An 18,141-nucleotide genomic window follows, 5' to 3' on the forward strand; every position below is an offset into this window, starting at 1 on the left:
CCCTTAGTATATTAATAGAAGAGAACCACTTCTTGGTGTTTAGTGGTCTTAGTATACGGTCACTCCGGTGTAAAGCGGGGTCAAACATCGGTTCGGTACTCAGGTTCATGCGGGCAAAATAGAAGTTTGCAGCGACCTGAAATTTGGTATGAAATCACCAAAGAAAATGGGTTTTGAAACATTTTGTACAGAATTTGAGATTCTAGGAATGTGCTAGATCCAGGCCCGGGGGGGGGGGGGGGGGTAGGGGGGGAGTGAGTTCTCTAATAAAAATCCACCACCAAAAATGACCACTCCCGAAAAAACAAATAGTGATTTTTTTTTATGTCTTTGCAGTATCTCTACGGGGCGTTTTTTGTCGGATTTGGCTACATATCTGAGTGATCTAGCTTATGCTTTATAGTTTTGTACAAATAGCACGTCTATTGACCCCACTGGGTACGGGCCTGTAGATCTGTGATTCTAGAATGTCCTTATGAATGTAATCAAGAGAAGAAGCAGCAAGAGCGGAAGCGGTGAAGCACGAGGTTTTCCGCTCTTAATTTTGAATGAATTCTTTTTTTTACACGTTTTCGAAATCTTGCAATTCTCGAAGTACTACATCCCCTTAATAAACCGCAACTGCCTGTATCCTTGATGCTAAAATTAAATTTTCGATGGTATAAGTGCAATTAGGGTATTTTTTTTCGGATTCAAGTCACAAAACAGGGGCAAACAATAAGATGTAAATATACCAAAGCGCGGGGGTAGGTGAGTAAAAATGCTCACTCCAATGATGGGGTCAACCACCAGTGATGGTTACTAAAAATAGGCATATTCGGAATCGACATGGCGCGCTGGTAATACCAAAGTGTCCCTCTCTCATCTTATGCTCTTTTGATGTTATATATATTTTATGATTTATTAGTTGCATATCACCAGCAATATAGTCTTAAAGAATGTCGATAAACCACGCCTTCTTTGATATTTACATTTGAAGATAAAATGGTTCTTTAATTTTTCTACAAAAGCATTTCAAAAGCAGCACCATTACTCTTGGTGAAGAGCCCTCGATATCTGATACGCACGACAACAAACAAAAACAGCAGTAACGATAGCAACAATGAAAACAAACAACAACATCCTAAACAACAATAACAACAACCTTGACAACAATAACAATAGGAACAAACAACAACATCGTAAAGAACAATAACAACAAACAACAACATCAAACTTGACGACAAACTTGACAAATTATACAACAACATACTTAATAAAAAGGACATCAACAGATAACAACAACATCGAAAACAACAATAACAAGCATATAAACACCGACGGTAACAATAACGAAAACAACGATACAACAAGATTTATGCACATGAAAAAAAGCATTAGACATCTGATACGCAAAAAAGACACACAAGGAGAACATATAAAGTAGCGACAACAACATTCTCCCCCATAAGCTACAGCAACTACTATTTACAACAACAACAACATTCAATTATACAACCACAACACTTTCAATTCTTCAGTTAACTTCTTTCGAATTGCACCACTGCCCAAAATGCCTAGTGGTTGGTTTATTGATTACATCGCTGTCTCTGGTACTTGCGGGCTCAATATTTTAAATTCACCGCGTTTCGTAAAGGCCTCGTCATAACCGCTGCCCATTTAGCTTGGAGGCTCATTCTATAACAATATACTGCTGACCACCCTCATGCTAGCGGGACCTCCGGATAAGACGGAATGGTCGCGAAGGTAAGGATAGTTGAGAGCAAGATCACAAGGGCGAACAGAATCAAGAAAAAGCGATCGATGACCGTTGCGGCGAGGATCCAGTCATCTCGCTTGCTGTTCCCTTCGTCTTGTTCTTCCATGTTATCGATCAGCTTCGTGATGCCTTCAACCAAATGATCCTATCAATCGCGAGAAAAAAAACAATCAAGAATAAGTTTAATTTTCAAAAGCATTCATTCAAAACTCTGTCACCCTCGAGCCCTAGCCAAGTGACCGCTTTATTTATCCCTTTATGACCGCTTTATTTATCCCTTCATGACCGCTTTATTTATTCCTTCATGACCGCTTTATTTATCCCTTCATGACTGCTTTATTTATCCCTTCATGACCGCTATTTTTATCCCTTCATGACCGCTTTATTTATCCCTTCATGACCGCTTTATTTATCCCTTCATGACCGCTTTATTTATCCCTTCTCGACCGCTTTATTTATCCCTTCGTGACCGCTATTTTTATCCCTTCATGACCGCTTAATTTATCCCTTCATGACCGCTATTTTTATCCCTTCATGACCGCTATTTTCATCCCTTCATGACCGCTATTTTTATCCCTTCATGACCGCTTTATTTATCCCTTCATGACCGCTATTTTTATCCCTTTATGACCGCTTTATTTATCCCTTCATGACCGCTTTATTTATCCCTTCATGACCGCTATTTTTATCCCTTCATAAGCACTGGGTTACCATTTTAAAAAAACAATCTCAGTAAGAATCTTGCATCGATATGGTGACCACTAAATAGTGATCAATGCCACGAGGGAAGAGTCGCTATACCTGTCTGTGGATGACACCTTTGAGAACTCGCATTATTTGAGGGTCGTTTACGCATGCGCAGTCTAGGTTGGTTTCCGGTTGATTCGCTTCGACTGAGCTCCCAGCGTCCATCTGATCATCGTAGTCTGATCTCTTACGTAACGAACTTGAACTGCAGTCAAATCATATCAAACCATCATCATAATTATCATCATCATAACCATCATCATCATCATTATTACCATCATCATCACCGTCATCTATATCGTTATAGCCATTATCATAATCATCATCATCATCGTCAACGTCGTCATTATCGTCATCAGCATCATCATCATCAAAGTCTTCATCATCATCACCGTCATCATTATCGTTATAGCCATTATCATAATCATCATAAGCCATCATCATAGCCATCATCATCATCATCATCATCATCATCATCATCATCAAAGCCATCATCATCATCATCATCAACATCATCATCACCACCATCACAATCATCGCTATAGCCATTATTATAATCATCAAAGCCATCACCATCACCATCATCTTAATCATCATAGCAATCATCATCATCATCATCATCATCATAGCAATCATCATCATCATAGCAATCATCATCATCATCATCATAGCCATCACCATCAATATCATCATCCACCAGCATTCAAACGCATTCGTAGGTGTGCGAGCCGGCACACCTCTCACCTGTAGGGAGGGAGAGGCTTGTACATTGATGCATGCTGGATAAAGCTGTTTGCTGTTCGACTCTCGCCGAGTGCCGCTGTTCTTGCTTCAATGCATGTTCTACAAGTGGCCTCCGCCTCGCTTGCCCCTACGAGCGTCTCGTAGCTGAGAGATTTAGCGGGAGGGAGATTCCAAAACCCAAACAGTTGGTTTCGTGGTTGTATTTTAGGGCCTTAAAATCAATGACACATAGTAATCATTATCAATCTTTAAACATCAGCAGTATCACGCTTATAATCACTGTCAATATATCGTAGAACCCATTCTCCCCCTGAGACCGTCAGTATATCGTACCGTCTGTCTTGGTCTTATCATCTAGCTTTTTCGGTTCTTCTTCCTTTTTTTTTTTGTCCTTCATGTGATTCATCTCAAGCACCCCAACCCACCCCTCCCTAGGTAAGTCAATATATCATGGACCCCTTCCCCTTGGTCTAGTCAGAATATATCGTACCTTCGGTCTTGGTCTTATCATCTAGCTCTTTCGCGACATCCTCATCTTTTCTGTTTTTCACATGTGTCATCTCAAGCAAATACCAACTCACCCCTCCCTAGGTCAGTCAATTTAACATAGCCCCCCCCTTGGGACCTTCAGTATATATCGTACCGTCTGTCTTGGTCTCATCATCTAGCTCTTTCGCTTGTTCTTCCTCTTTTTTGTCCTTCACATGTGTTATCCCAAGTAGCCCTCCGAGCTTTTGGCAGATGAAATACTTCACCCAAAATGGCATCACGTTGATATCGGGGTTTGTATGGTAGCACTGCACTACTATAGTCGTAGCCACCAGAGCGAGGCCAACCTGAAAAAGGGGGCACCAAGATAAGAAAAGAAAGGGGGGAGGGGACAGGTACTATTTGGGAATGTTTCGGTACTATTCGAGAGTGACTCGGTACCATTTGGAAGTCACTCGGTACTATTTGGAAGTGACTCGGTGCTATTCGGGATTGACTCGGTACTATTCGGTAGTGACTCGGTGATATTCGGAAGTGACTCGGTGCTATTCGGAAGTGACTCGGTGCTATTCGGGATTGACTCGGTACTATTCGGTAGTGACTCGGTACTATTCGGTAGTGACTCGGTGCTTTTCGGAAGTAAGTCAGTACTATTCGGAAGTCACAGTACTATTTGGATGTGACTTGTTGCTATTTGGAAGTGACTCGGTGCTATTCGGTAGTGACTCGGTGCTATTCGGTAGTGACTTGCTACTATTTGGGAGTGACTCGGTATCATTCGGTTGTTATTCAGTTCTATTCGGGAGTTATTTGGTTCTATTCAGAGGTGACTTGAAACAACTCGGAATTGACTCGGTACTATTCGGGAGTTATTCGGTTCTATTCGGAGGTGACTTGAAACTTTTCGGAAGTGCCTCGGTACCGTTCGGAAGTCACTCGGTACTATTCGGAAGTGACGTACCTCTATAGTCGAGCAGATAATGTAGATGCTGATGACCGGAACCACCTCTGATGTCGGCGGTAGGATATCCGCCACGATAAGCATGAACACGGTGAGAGCCAACAAGTCTGTGATCACAAGTCCGACGCGCTCCCCCGAATCCGTGCTCACGATGAATGACAACAGGGATAACACTGAGGGAGGAAGGAAAAAATGATTTCAGTGGTAATCAGGTACATTCAACAAATATGCGTGAACATCTATTTATTCGGGAATGAGTCGATAATATTCGGTAATGCGTCGGTACTATTCGGGGACGTAATATCTATTAGTCTTCTTTTAACCCATTTTTGTGAACTGCCTCGATAGCATTCAAAAGTACCAAAAGTCACTAATTAAATTAAATAAATAATATCATTCTGTGACATGCATTGGTAGGTAACAAAGAACTTTCCGATACTATTCGGAAGTGCCTCGGTACTATTCGGTAAGGCCTCGAAATGATTCGTTAAGGCCTCAGTACTATTCCGTAAAGTCTCGGTACTGGTTCGGTAAAGCCTCTGTATTCTTCGGTTAAGCTGCGACACCATTCGATAAAGCCTCGTTACTATTCGATAAAGCCTCGTTACTATTCGATAAAGCCTCGGTACTATTCGGTTAAGCCTCGGTACTATTCCGTTAAGCGTCGGTACTATTCGGTTAAGCCTCGGTACTATTCGGTGAAGCCTCGGTACTATCCGGTTAAGCCTCGGCACTATTCGGTAAAGCCTCGGTAATATTCGGCAAGGCCTCGGCAATATTCGGTAAGGCCTCGGTAATGTTCGACCTACCTACCTGTTATCAGCATGCAGGGGATTATAAGGTTGACCCAGTAGTAAAGTGTCTTGCGCCGTATAATCAGGGTGCACGTGACGTCCGTGAAGGGAGAATCCGGACAGCAAGGGTAATACAAGATAGACCGCTTACAAGGGAAACCTATGAAGTCCCATTCGCCATTTTTCTGATAACCCTTGATGCTCGCTTGATCCTCTTCTGGGAAAATGTCCACAGAATTGGCGTCATATGTCCACGACCCAAACTTGAGGCGACATTCCTGAAATGTCCAGGTGAAAATATGATCAGCTTGATAGTGTATAGCAACACTCAGGGACCCCCCCCTGTACTACATATTATGCCTTTGCACTATTTTGGAGTGCAACGGTCCTATTCAGCAAAGCCTCTGTACTATTCGGAAGTAACCCGCTGCTATTCGAGTAAGTCTCGATGATATTCGTGCCTCTGTACTTTACGGGTAAGCCTCTATACTATTTTGCCTCGGTACAATTGGGAAGTGCCTCGCTACTTTTCGGGATGTACTTGGTACTATCCGGGTAAGTCTTGGTACAATTCGGAAGTGCCTCGTTACTTTTCGGGAACGGCCTTGATCCTATTCGGAAGTACCTCGGTACTTTTGGGTTTAGCCTCGGTACTATTCGGGTAAACCTCGGTACTCGTAAGCGCCACGTGACGATGGCATCCCTGTGGTACCATACCTGCTGGTCAAAAGGGAAGTATTTCACATTGATCTTGCACGAAGTTGTGAAGATCTTAGGGGCCAGCCAAGTGTTTGTTCCCGAATAGTTGACTTTTATCTTCGCCGTGAATCCATAAAGGGAACCATCATACCCACTGTCGGCACTATGATATAAAGAGACAACACAGGGTGACCAACCTCCTTGGATGATCACTATATTGTGACATAAAATAAAAAAAACGGAGTGACCAATAGTCTAGGATGATCAATAATTGTGACAGAAAAACAATACAGAGTGGACAATTGTTTTGGGATGATTTTTATGATTTATATATATTTTTTTGTGAAATAAAGAAACAACACAGGGTAGCCAATCGTCTAGGAGGATTTATAGATTTTGACTTAAGGAAATACATTTCCAAGGGCCGGAAAACAGATGCGATTCTTTCTGGCATGCACGTTTAACAGGGTGACAGGGTTGATTCATTTATTTAACTTTTCAAAAACGAAGAAATAGTAGAGACATTACCAACCACAATATTGTACCTCTATCAGCTTGTCACTCGCACACTTTTACCCACTCCCCCCAGACATCCCTTGGCCACGCCCTTGCCCCTTCCCCCTGCCCACTCCTTCCACGTCCTTGTAATACGTACTTGTTGTACAAATAGATGTCCGGTTTCCACAGAGTAGACGGATCCAAGTTGACCTGGACTATCCCACCATACTCCGACTTATTCCAGGCGACGAGTGGGTTTTCCCATTTCTTAAAGAAAAAGAACCCCCGTAATGAAAATTCTCCCTTTATGCAAACAAACAAACAAACAAACAAACAAACAAACAAACAAACAAACAAACAAACAAACAAACAAACAAACAAACAAACAAACAAACAAACAAACAAACAAACAAACAAACAAACAAACAAACAAACAAACAAACAAACAAACAAACAAACAAACAAACAAACAAACAAACAAACAAACAAACAAACAAACAAACAAACAAGCAAGCAAGCGAACGAACGAACGAACAAACGAAAAAAACGAACAAACGTACAAACATACGAGCGAATGGATGGATGAATGTATACACGCAATTACCTGTCGAACGTACAAGCTGACAGACAGCAATTCGAATTTTTCAATCTAAAAGTAGATGGAAATCAATTAATACCTAAAAATTTTCCCAATCGTAAAAAGTTGCCAACAAAGTTGCAGGGAGAATGCTGCTTAATAGTTCTTTTCAACATTTTTTTGTACAATTTTTTAATTGGATTTTTAATGTAAATACGTAATATGCAATGTAATATGTACAATATGATGCAATAAAAGAGGCAAAAAAACATGGCTGATAGCCAAAGCACGAGAAAGCTACTGAGGCAACAATCGCTTGTTAGCGATCGTTACTCGAGGACTCCGCCATTTTGAATAATCATATAGTGGAGAACGCTGACCAACATGACTGCCATTTCGTGAAACCTAAGTTTGACCAACGACCATTTATATTACCAGATTAATAAATTAAATAACAAAAAAACGGAAAAAGCAACAAAGTTACTTTCATTTACAAAAGATGCCCGGAAAGAGAAAAGTTGCCGCAAATCCTAAAAGTTTCTCAAAAGTTGCCGAGCATCTTTGGGACAGCCCTATTAACTACCACGCCCATTATTTGGTTGAGTGTGAGTCCCACATGATTGGTCACCCTGTGTCCCCTTCCACGTCCATTATCTGGTTAAGTGGGAATCCCATATGATTGGTCACCCTGTGTTACCCACCACGTCCATTATCTGGTTGAGTGTGAGTCCCATATGATTGGTCACCCTGTGTTAAACACCACGTCCATTATCTGGTTGAGTGTGAGTCCTATATGATTGGTGAGTTCTGTGTTACCTACCACGTTCATTATCTGGTTGAGAGTGAGTCCCATATGATTGGTCACCCTGTGTTACCTACCACGTCCATTATCTGGTTGAGTGGGAATCCCATATGATTGGTCACCCTGTGTTACCTACCACGTCCATTATCTGGTTGAGTGTGAATCTCATATGATTGGTCACCCTGTGTTACCTACCACGTCCATTATCTGGTTGAGTGTGAGTCTCATATGATTGGTCACCCTGTGTTACCTACCGCGTCCATTATCTGGTTGAGTCTGTTCCATATGATTGGTCACCCTGTGTCACCTTCCACGTCCATTATCTGGTTGAGTGTGAATCCCATATGATTGGTCACCCTGTGTTACCCACCACGTCCATTATCTTGTTGAGTGTGAGTCCCATATGATTGGTCACCCTGTGTTACCTACCACGTCCATTATCTGGTTGAGTCTGTTCCATATGATTGGTCACCCTGTGTTACCTACCACGTCCATTATCTGGTTGAGTGTGAATCCCATATGATTGGTCACCCTGTGTTACCTACCACGTCCATTATCTGGTTGAGTGTGAGTCCCATATGATTGGTCACCCTGTGTTACCTACCACGTCCATTATCTGGTTGAGTGTGAATCCCATATGATTGGTCACCCTGTGTTACCTACCACGTCCATTATCTGGTTGAGTGTGAGTCCCATATGATTGGTCACCCTGTGTTACCTACCACGTCCATTATCTGGTTGAGTGTGAGTCCCATATGATTGGTCACCCTGTGTTACCTACCACGTCCATTATCTGGTTGAGTGTGAGTCCCATATGATTGGTCACCCTGTGTTACCTACCACGTCCATTATCTGGTTGAGTGTGAGTCCCATATGATTGGTCACCCTGTGTTACCTACCACGTCCATTATCTGGTTGAGTGTGAGTCCCATATGATTGGTCACCCTGTGTTACCTACCACGTCCATTATCTGGTTGAGTGGGAGTCCCATATGATTGGTCAGCCTGTGTTACCTACCACGTCCATTATCTGGTTGAGTGTGAATCCCATATGATTGGTCACCCTGTGTTGCCTACCACGTCCATTATCTGGTTGAGTGTGAGTCCCATATGATTGGTCACCCTGTGTTACCTACCACGTCCATTATCTGGTTGAGTGGGAATCCCATATGATTGGTAACCCTGTGTTACCCACCACGTCCATTATCTGGTTGAGTGTGAATCCCATATGATTGGTCACCCTGTGTTACCTACCACGTCCATTATCTGGTTGAGTGTGAATCCCATATGATTGGTAACCCTGTGTTACCTACCAAGTCCATTATCTGGTTGAGTGTGAGTCCCATATGATTGGTCACCCTGTGTTACCCACCACGTCCATTATCTTGTTGAGTGTGAGCCCCATATGATTGGTCACCCTGTGTTACCTACCACGTCCATTATCTGGTTGAGTGTGAGTCCCATATGATTGGTCACCCTGTGTTACCTACCACGTCCATTATCTGGTTGAGTGTGAGTCCCATATGATTGGTCACCCTGTGTTACCTACCACGTCCATTATCTGGTTGAGTGTGAGTCCCATATGATTGGTCACCCTGTGTTACCTACCACGTCCATTATCTGGTTGAGTGGGAGTCCCATATGATTGGTCAGCCTGTGTTACCTACCACGTCCATTATCTGGTTGAGTGTGAATCCCATATGATTGGTCACCCTGTGTTGCCTACCACGTCCATTATCTGGTTGAGTGTGAGTCCCATATGATTGGTCACCCTGTGTTACCTACCACGTCCATTATCTGGTTGAGTGTGAGTCCCATATGATTGGTCACCCTGTGTTACCTACCACGTCCATTATCTGGTTGAGTGTGAGTCCCATATGATTGGTCACCCTGTGTTACCTACCACGTCCATTATCTGGTTGAGTGGGAGTCCCATATGATTGGTCAGCCTGTGTTACCTACCACGTCCATTATCTGGTTGAGTGTGAATCCCATATGATTGGTCACCCTGTGTTGCCTACCACGTCCATTATCTGGTTGAGTGTGAGTCCCATATGATTGGTCACCCTGTGTTACCTACCACGTCCATTATCTGGTTGAGTGGGAATCCCATATGATTGGTAACCCTGTGTTACCCACCACGTCCATTATCTGGTTGAGTGTGAATCCCATATGATTGGTCACCCTGTGTTACCTACCACGTCCATTATCTGGTTGAGTGTGAATCCCATATGATTGGTAACCCTGTGTTACCTACCAAGTCCATTATCTGGCTGAGTGTGAGTCCCATATGATTGGTCACCCTGTGTTACCCACCACGTCCATTATCTTGTTGAGTGTGAGCCCCATATGATTGGTCACCCTGTGTTACCTACCACGTCCATTATCTGGTTGAGTGTGAGTCCAAGTTTTACGGTAACGTTGTGCGTTTTACTGAGAACCGGCCGCAACTTATTGTCGTACGAACCGAACACATCGGCAAGGAGTCTTCGCTCATCATCGTCATAGATACCTGAAATAGAAAAATGAATTTTATTAGAAGATTAGGGACATGAATGGCAATAATTTTCGAGAGGAATATTCAGCATTTCTCGATAATATAAAATATATTGTACATTTTAGCTCGGCCTACCCTGGTTCCAGAGCCTCGAACGTCTCTCTATTTAGTGGCCAGCGAGGTTGGCCAAACGTCTCTCTATTTAGTGGCCAGCGAGGTTAGCCAAACGTCTCTATTTAGTGGCCAGCGAGGTTGGCCTAACGTCTCTCCATTTAGTGGCCAGCGAGGTTGGCCTAACGTCTCTCTATTTAGTGGCCAGCGAGGTTGGCCTAACGTCTCTCTATTTAGTGGCCAGCGAGGTTGGCCTAACGTCTCTTTATTTAGTGGCCAGCGAGGTTGGCCTAACGTCTCTCTATTTAGTGGCAATAGCGAGGGCTCAAACGTCTCTCTATTTAGTGGCCAGCGAGAGACGTTCGAGGCTCTGGAACCAGGGTAAGCTCGGCCCTGGCAAGCTTTATTGTCGCTTATTTTTAGACGAACCATTTTGGTTGTAATGATCATTGCGTGAGATCCAGGCCTATAAAAATAAGAACTAATGTATATTGTTAGAAATTTTTGTAAAAATATGATCAGCAAATGTGTTTTTTTCCTAGACGTTGTTTATTTGAACCCAGCTTTGTCGAACTGTTTCTTGTCTCCAATCAGAGTTCGAGTTAGCGGGGTTCTACTGTATTACCACTATCCATAAGACCCGTCAGAGTTCGAGTTAGCAGGGTTCTTCTCGTATCACCACTATCCATAAGACCCGTCAGAGTTCGTGTTAGCGGGGTTCTGTATTACCACTATCCATAAGACCCGTCAGAGTTCGAGTTAGCGGGGTTCTACTGTATTACCACTATTCATAAGACCCGTCAGAGTTCGAGTTAGCGCGGTTCTACTGTATTACCACTATCCATAAGACCCGTCAGAGTTTGAGTTAGCGGGGTTCTACTGTATTACCACTATCCATAAGACCCGTCAGAGTTCGAGTTAGCGGGGTTCTACTGTATTACCATTATCCATAAGACCCATCAGAGTTCGAGTTAGCGGGGTTCTACTGTATTACCACTATCTGTAAGACCCATCAGAGTTTGAGTTAGCGGGGTTCTACTGTATTACCACTATCCACAAGGACCGTCAGAGTTCGAGTTAGCGGGGTTCTACTGTATTACCACTACCCACAAGACCCGTCAGAGCTCGAGTTAGCGGGGTTCTACTGTATTACCACTACCCATAAGACCCGTCAGAGTTCGAGTTAGCGGGGTTCTACTGTAGTACCACTATCCATAAGACACGCTAGAGTTCGAGTTAGCGGGGTTCTACTGTATTACCACTATCCATAAGACACGCTAGAGTTCGAGTTAGCGGGGTTCTACTGTATAACCACTATCCATAAGACACGCTAGAGTTCGAGTTAGCGGGGTTCTACTGTATAACCACTATCCATGAGACACGCTAGAGTTCGAGTTTGCGGGGTTCTACTGTATAACCACTATCCATAAGACACGCTAGAGTTCGAGTTAGCGGGGTTCTACTGTATTACCACTATCCATAAGACACGCTAGAGTTCGAGTTAGCGGGGTTCTACTGTATTACCACTATCCATAAGACACGCTAGAGTTCGAGTTAGCGGGGTTCTACTGTATTACCACTATCCATAAGACACGTCAGAGTTCGTGTTAGCGGGGTTCTACTGTATTACCACTATCCATAAGACACGCTAGAGTTCGAGTTAGCGGGGTTCTACTGTATTACCACTATCCATAAGACACGCTAGAGTTCGAGTTAGCGGGGTTCTACTGTATAACCACTATCCAAAAGACCAGTCAGAGTTCGAGTTAGCGGGGTTCTACTGTAGTACCACTATCCATAAGACACGCTAGAGTTCGAGTTATCGGAGTTTTACTGTAGTACCACTATCCATAAGACCCATCAGAGTTCGGGTTAGAGGGGTTTTACTGTAGTACCACTCAGTATCCATATGTTCCTCCAGACTAAGCAGGGCTATGTATATCCATAGAAGGCAAATGTCATATATTCCAAAAGACCATATTTGATATTCCACCACTTGTGGCGTCGACTCAAGTGCATATGACCTTCGCGGGCTCCATGTCTTTCCGATAATGATTTTTTCGGATATTTTTGTGGTTATGACTTAAGTATGAACCCTCTGTGGTGGGTAACCAATCACAGTTTTAATTGATTTTGTGGCTATCTGTTTACCCGTTCTCGGTGGAGAAAATCGTTATAAAAAAGGTTCAATCACGCCGCCCTATCACGTCCCCGCGTTATGCCGTGTCACTCAAAGCATCCATTTCCATCGGCTAATTGAAGCAAGTAAACTAAGATACTTTCAATCAAATATCGTCAATAAAGTATCAGACTTTAGTAGTTGATTTTTTTAAAATAATGATATAACGATGATTACAAGCCTGTTCTCAGGATTGGCCGAGTGGGGGGGGGGGGGGGGGGGGTTGCGCAGTCATAGGTATCATATGGAAAAGCATACAGTACGATAACCAGTATCACTCAGCCTTTGTTTTTAACTTTTTGCCTCGAATATTGTAGATTTGAACAATCCAAAGCTACCTGAATGATACACAACTATTAACCTTTCCTGAGATATAAATCTAGCTTATTTCATCCAATGGTTTGTTCAGAAAGTATCATTATTTCGATTTCGATTTCGAGCGGCCTTTACTGCATAGTTCCGTATCACCCTGCGCCCATAGTGTGTTTTTTCGAGTTTTTGGTTTGACTACAGATATAAAGCCGCGAAAAGAATTGATTTGATTATCCCGTTCTCAATTAATCATTTTAATCCCAGTAATGTTAATTCTAAACGGTTAATTTTTATTATGTGGGCCTTCTATTTCAGTCATTCGGATGAATAAAGAACTTCATTTTAAAGACAACTTCCTTGATATTGTTATTATTCTATAATAAAATAATTACTGGAACTGTGATTGATATATCAATATGCTAGGATGATTAAATAAAACGGCCAAGATTAACCATAGCTAAATCATTACCTGGCTAACTAGGGATATGGGATTGTTATTGCAGAACTGTCAAAAGAACGACAATATGCATTGGCGGCCGTAGCATTCACATTTTGTTCTTGTAAATATAAACGGCTTTTTGTTGAGCTCTCGTGCACGAAAATTATCAAAATAAATCACCCAATTCTAGGCTCACCTTATCCTCTACATTTTTGCATTTTGTCTATTTTGCCGTTTCTGTATTTGTGCGGGTTGTGCCATTAATTTTGGAAAAATTAAATCAGACCGTTTTGTTTCTTGCAATATGGATTTGTTAGCGCCACGCGAGCGAAAGCCCATTGACGATTGTTGGTTTGTTAACCTGCTGCATTGCGAAGTTAAAATCATTTTTATACATTAATTTTAAGCAAAAAGGAAAGGAGTAATATGTTATTCAGTAAATATGTTTTTATTGATTTTCAAATCGCACCCTGCGTACCCCCCTGTATACGCGCCGGTAATATCGAGTTTGGCTTATAAAATTCCTGAATGTGTGAAATCGCTCAGCACCTCCTCAGTTATAAGAAAGAATGTGCTGTAACTTTTTCTCAACGTGTTTGAACGGTCTCGTCATAAATAGGAACACTAACCCTTGGCTAACTGGTAACTTTTGGCTTAAAGAACCCTTGTCAGCCATACCATGTTATTGTTTTCATCTTTCATTGGAAGCAATATTATAAAGCAATATCGAAATAACCATCCAAAAAAACATTTATACTTCATTTACTAAATCTAAAATGAGGTAACGGGTAGCCGAAATCGACCGATGGAAATGGATGCTTTTTCACCCTTGGTATTTTGCTAGGATGACAAAATGGCTGCTGGCTTACCGGTCAAATTTCTTATGGACTCTGCAACAACGAGTATGCTGACCAGTACGAACGCAGTACAGAAGATACTTTTCATCTTTTCGTTGCATCTGATGGGCGGAGAGTGAAGTTACAAACTGGATTAAAAGAGAGTTTAAACAGTTGACTGCCTGTATGGAGTAATCACGCGCGAGAGTTGAGATAACGGCTTGTGGTACAAGCGAAGAATATTACATGAATATGCTCAGTGGTTTTGATATTTTCGTGTCTTTTTAAAAAAATTGGTGACAATTGACAAATCAGATCAATCTCTGAACAACTAAAACTAAATCACTTTTTTTTCAAAAGGTAAGAAAAATGAATAAGCGCGAGAGCTTTGGAAGTAGTTGACAAAAAATTAGTTTAAAATCTGAAACACGAAACACAAAACTGCATAAGAAAACCTCTTTACTTAACACTTATTTTTACAAAATACTCTAAATGCAAATAAACCTCAACTTTTAATTGGATTTTACAAATTCGACAATCTTTTTGAATTACCATATTCGCCTTATTTCTAAAATTACGAAGCTTCGCGCATGGCCTGTGGCGCACTGGCTCCGTCATTTATATGCAGACTTCTCAAAGCCATTTGGCGTCTCCGTCGGCATCGCTTGTGAAAGGCCGGCTTTAAGCGCTTTATATGCGAAGTACGCACAGTGCGGCATACAATGATTTTAAAATTTTTAACAGTTGTCAGTGCAAACGGCAAAAGGCGTTGGCAAATGGAAGTTCTACGCCCAAAGGACCCATGGATCTCAGAATAGTTGTTCCATATTCAGAAAAATAAAAATAAACCATACGACTATCCATTAAATCTAATAAATGTATGGTTCTGACATCTTTAGTTTATTTACCACAGCTTTTGTTTCCACATATAATAACTACCCAAGCACCTTTCGATTGTAGAACTGCCATTTGGCAATAGAGGACTGTGTCGGTGGCAAACTAGCACATGCTCAGGCTTTTAGCGGCGAACAAACAGAAATTTATTTATCGCGTACGAACCAGCGAGAACGTTTCTTTGTCATAAAGGGCTTATCGTTTCATTTAAAGACTTTATTATTTCGTCGTTCATTGATGTGAAGGCTGCAGTAATTTCTGTGATTATTTTAGCTTGAATTTGCCACCCAGAAAGGTCACGGGATCTCCTATTGCCATTTGCCGTTAACAATGACATTTACAACGACTGTTACGAAGGACTATATATGGGAACCAGGCTTAAAGCCGCATTGTCACCAGCTTACTTCCGGTCGATTACCTAACAATATCCGATGATTTTTAACGAAAACGCGAAAAATATTTCAAAATATTGAAAGCAGTGTGTCTATTGGAAGTTTCTTTGAAGATGTGATTTATAATTTAGAGCGGATGGCCTGTTAAATATCTTGGATTCTAGTAGATTCTTTTGTCGGTTGAGGTTTCCGTCGGACCTCCGGAAGTAAACTGGTGATAATGCGGCTTTAAGTGTGACAGCACAACCACCCTGATGGCACTGAGAAGACGAGAGCTTCACAATATTGTCGATGCGCAACATATCTAAGATATCAACTTTTCCTGTTCAATCACAACATTACCCCAAAAGGCATTCAGCTATCCTAATCCTTTAAACACAACAATTCATTTGTGCTAAGAAATACTGCCATATATCAACAAGGTGGCTGTCGGATATCAACCACTAACCAATAACAAGGTTGAAAAATCTGGTTGAAAAATCGAGAAAATATTTATCACCGCAGTGAAATTTAGGTAATTTATAGAAAATTTTTCTTCTGGAACATCAAAAAATATAAAGCTCCATTATTTTTTAATGAAACAATGGACTATTCTTTATCTTCGTTCATCTTTAGTTCACCGTGTTGCTATGGTGACCGAGAGGTCAAGCGAGACGTGACCCCTTAAATTATCCTGACAAAAACGCGTTTTTCTCTGCAATCATCAGTAAATAGCTGTGAATGGTTATAACTTAAATTCAATTCGAGTCTTTCCAAAATTGACTTTATCTACTATTACAAAAATAAATTCAAAATTCAAAGACAATGGTCTGTATTTTTAACGCCCTTATTTGTGTAGTTTCGTAGCAGACATTTGCAGAACATGACACACAGTTCTTACTCAAAATGGCAGAAAACGTTTTGACGCAAAATGCAAACAAATAGAATACATGTTTAAGTGTTTTTGATCCTTAAACAATCCTACCTCGCTTAGGCTCCCCTTTCGAACTAACAATTTTCATCTAAACATATAATACGTTGTTTGATGAATAAAGCGAATCTAAACTGTGATCGCTTTGATAAGATGGAATATTTCCATACCCACAAATTTAGGGCGCACTTAATTACACAAAACAGTTACTATCTTAGCATTAGGAGCTTACACACTGAAACATGTTGAAGAAAACACAGATTTTAAGCGGGGCCTTACCTGATTGCGTCGCTGTTCAGATCTGAGGGGTTGAGAGCCAGCCTTTGGCCGAAGCCAGGGGGTCATGTACCCTGGGGAAGCCAGGGGGGGTCATGTACCATGGGGAAGCCAGGGGGGTCATGTACCCTGGGGAAGCCGGGGGGGTCATGTACCCTGGGGAAACACCGGGCATGCGGATGATAGCACCGGTGATAGCACTCTTGCTGTAAATTCTATCGCAGCTGGCCGCTTATTTGATTTTTTGTGCGCTAGATCGACTTTATATGAAATAGAGATTTCTTGACGTAAATGTAAGATCTGCTGCAAGGCAAACACCAACAAATATGACAAATTTTCGTGTTTGAGTCATTGTGGGCGCATCTCTAAACCGAGTCACCCCCGAATAAAGTTATTATGCAGTAAAGGGGCGCTAATTCAAGAGGGCGTCCTTTGAAACGGTCACCCCCGAATAGTAACGAGTCATCCCCGAATAGTACCGAGTCACCCCCGAATAAAGTTATTATGCAGTAAAGGGGCGCTAATTCAAGAGGGCGTCCTTTGAAACGGTCACCCCCGAATAGTACCGAGTCACCACCGAATATCACCAAGTCTCTTCCGAATAGTACCTAGCCACCCCCGAATAAAGTTATTATGCAGTAAAGGGGCGCTAATTCAAGAGGGCGTCCTTTGAAACGGTCACCCCGGAATAGCAACGAGTCATCCCCGAATAGTACCGAGTCACCCCCGAATATCACCAAGTCTCTTCCGAATAGTACCTAGTCACTTCCGAATAAAGTTATTATGCAGTAAAGGGGCGCTAATTCAAGAGGGCGTCCTTTGAAATGTTCATCCCCGAATAGTAACGAGTCATCCCCGAATAGTACCGAGTCACCCCCGAATATTACCGAGTCTCTGCCGAATAGTACCTAGTCACTTCCGAATAAATCGAGCTATGCCAGTTTAACTTGCACCAGGAAGTCTGGGAAATTGCTCGCCCGTGTGCATGGAAGGAGGGGGGGGGGGGGGGGTGGTGGTGGGGGAATAGCGGAATAAAAAAAAAACCGCTTAACACCCTTTGAGGTGTTGAGGAAGGATAAAATAAAAGTGCGAAACGTTGGCAGATTTTGTGACTCTGTTTTGTTTCTCCATTTTAATCCTTACACCCCTAAGGAATAACATTTGGTTGAGCGCGTACTTAGAGTCCGACAATGGAGTGTTGTTAAACTTCTGTTGTCTCTGGGCAA

At 42.1% G+C, this 18,141-nt stretch overlaps 1 protein-coding gene across 3 annotated transcripts; it reads right to left on the minus strand.

The window, feature by feature from the left end:
- Window positions 1–966: 966 nt before the first annotated feature.
- Window positions 967–17,004, minus strand: LOC5513888 (neuronal acetylcholine receptor subunit alpha-7). 3 transcript variants are annotated; one of them, XM_048721841.1, is made up of 12 exons: window positions 16,919–17,004; window positions 14,477–14,592; window positions 10,445–10,581; window positions 7,296–7,340; window positions 6,849–6,958; window positions 6,212–6,356; window positions 5,514–5,772; window positions 4,701–4,873; window positions 3,894–4,086; window positions 3,251–3,461; window positions 2,561–2,711; window positions 967–1,904 (listed from the first exon to the last, which is right to left on the minus strand). In XM_048721841.1, the coding sequence occupies exons 2-12, from the start codon at window positions 14,550–14,552 to the stop codon at window positions 1,704–1,706; spliced, it is 1,701 nt and encodes a 566-aa protein (XP_048577798.1). In that variant the 5' UTR covers window positions 14,553–14,592; window positions 16,919–17,004; the 3' UTR covers window positions 967–1,703. The 3 variants fall into 3 exon arrangements, with proteins under 3 accessions (XP_048577798.1, XP_048577799.1, XP_048577800.1); XM_048721842.1 differs by having other exon boundaries at window positions 14,477–14,565; window positions 16,919–16,971; XM_048721843.1 differs by lacking the exons at window positions 10,445–10,581; window positions 14,477–14,592; window positions 16,919–17,004 and adding an exon at window positions 7,970–7,993.
- Between the last annotated feature and the right edge of the window lie 1,137 nt (window positions 17,005–18,141).

The sequence above is a fragment of the Nematostella vectensis genome, chromosome 14 (assembly GCF_932526225.1).
Source record: "Nematostella vectensis chromosome 14, jaNemVect1.1, whole genome shotgun sequence".
NCBI classification, from domain to species: domain Eukaryota; kingdom Metazoa; phylum Cnidaria; class Anthozoa; order Actiniaria; family Edwardsiidae; genus Nematostella; species Nematostella vectensis.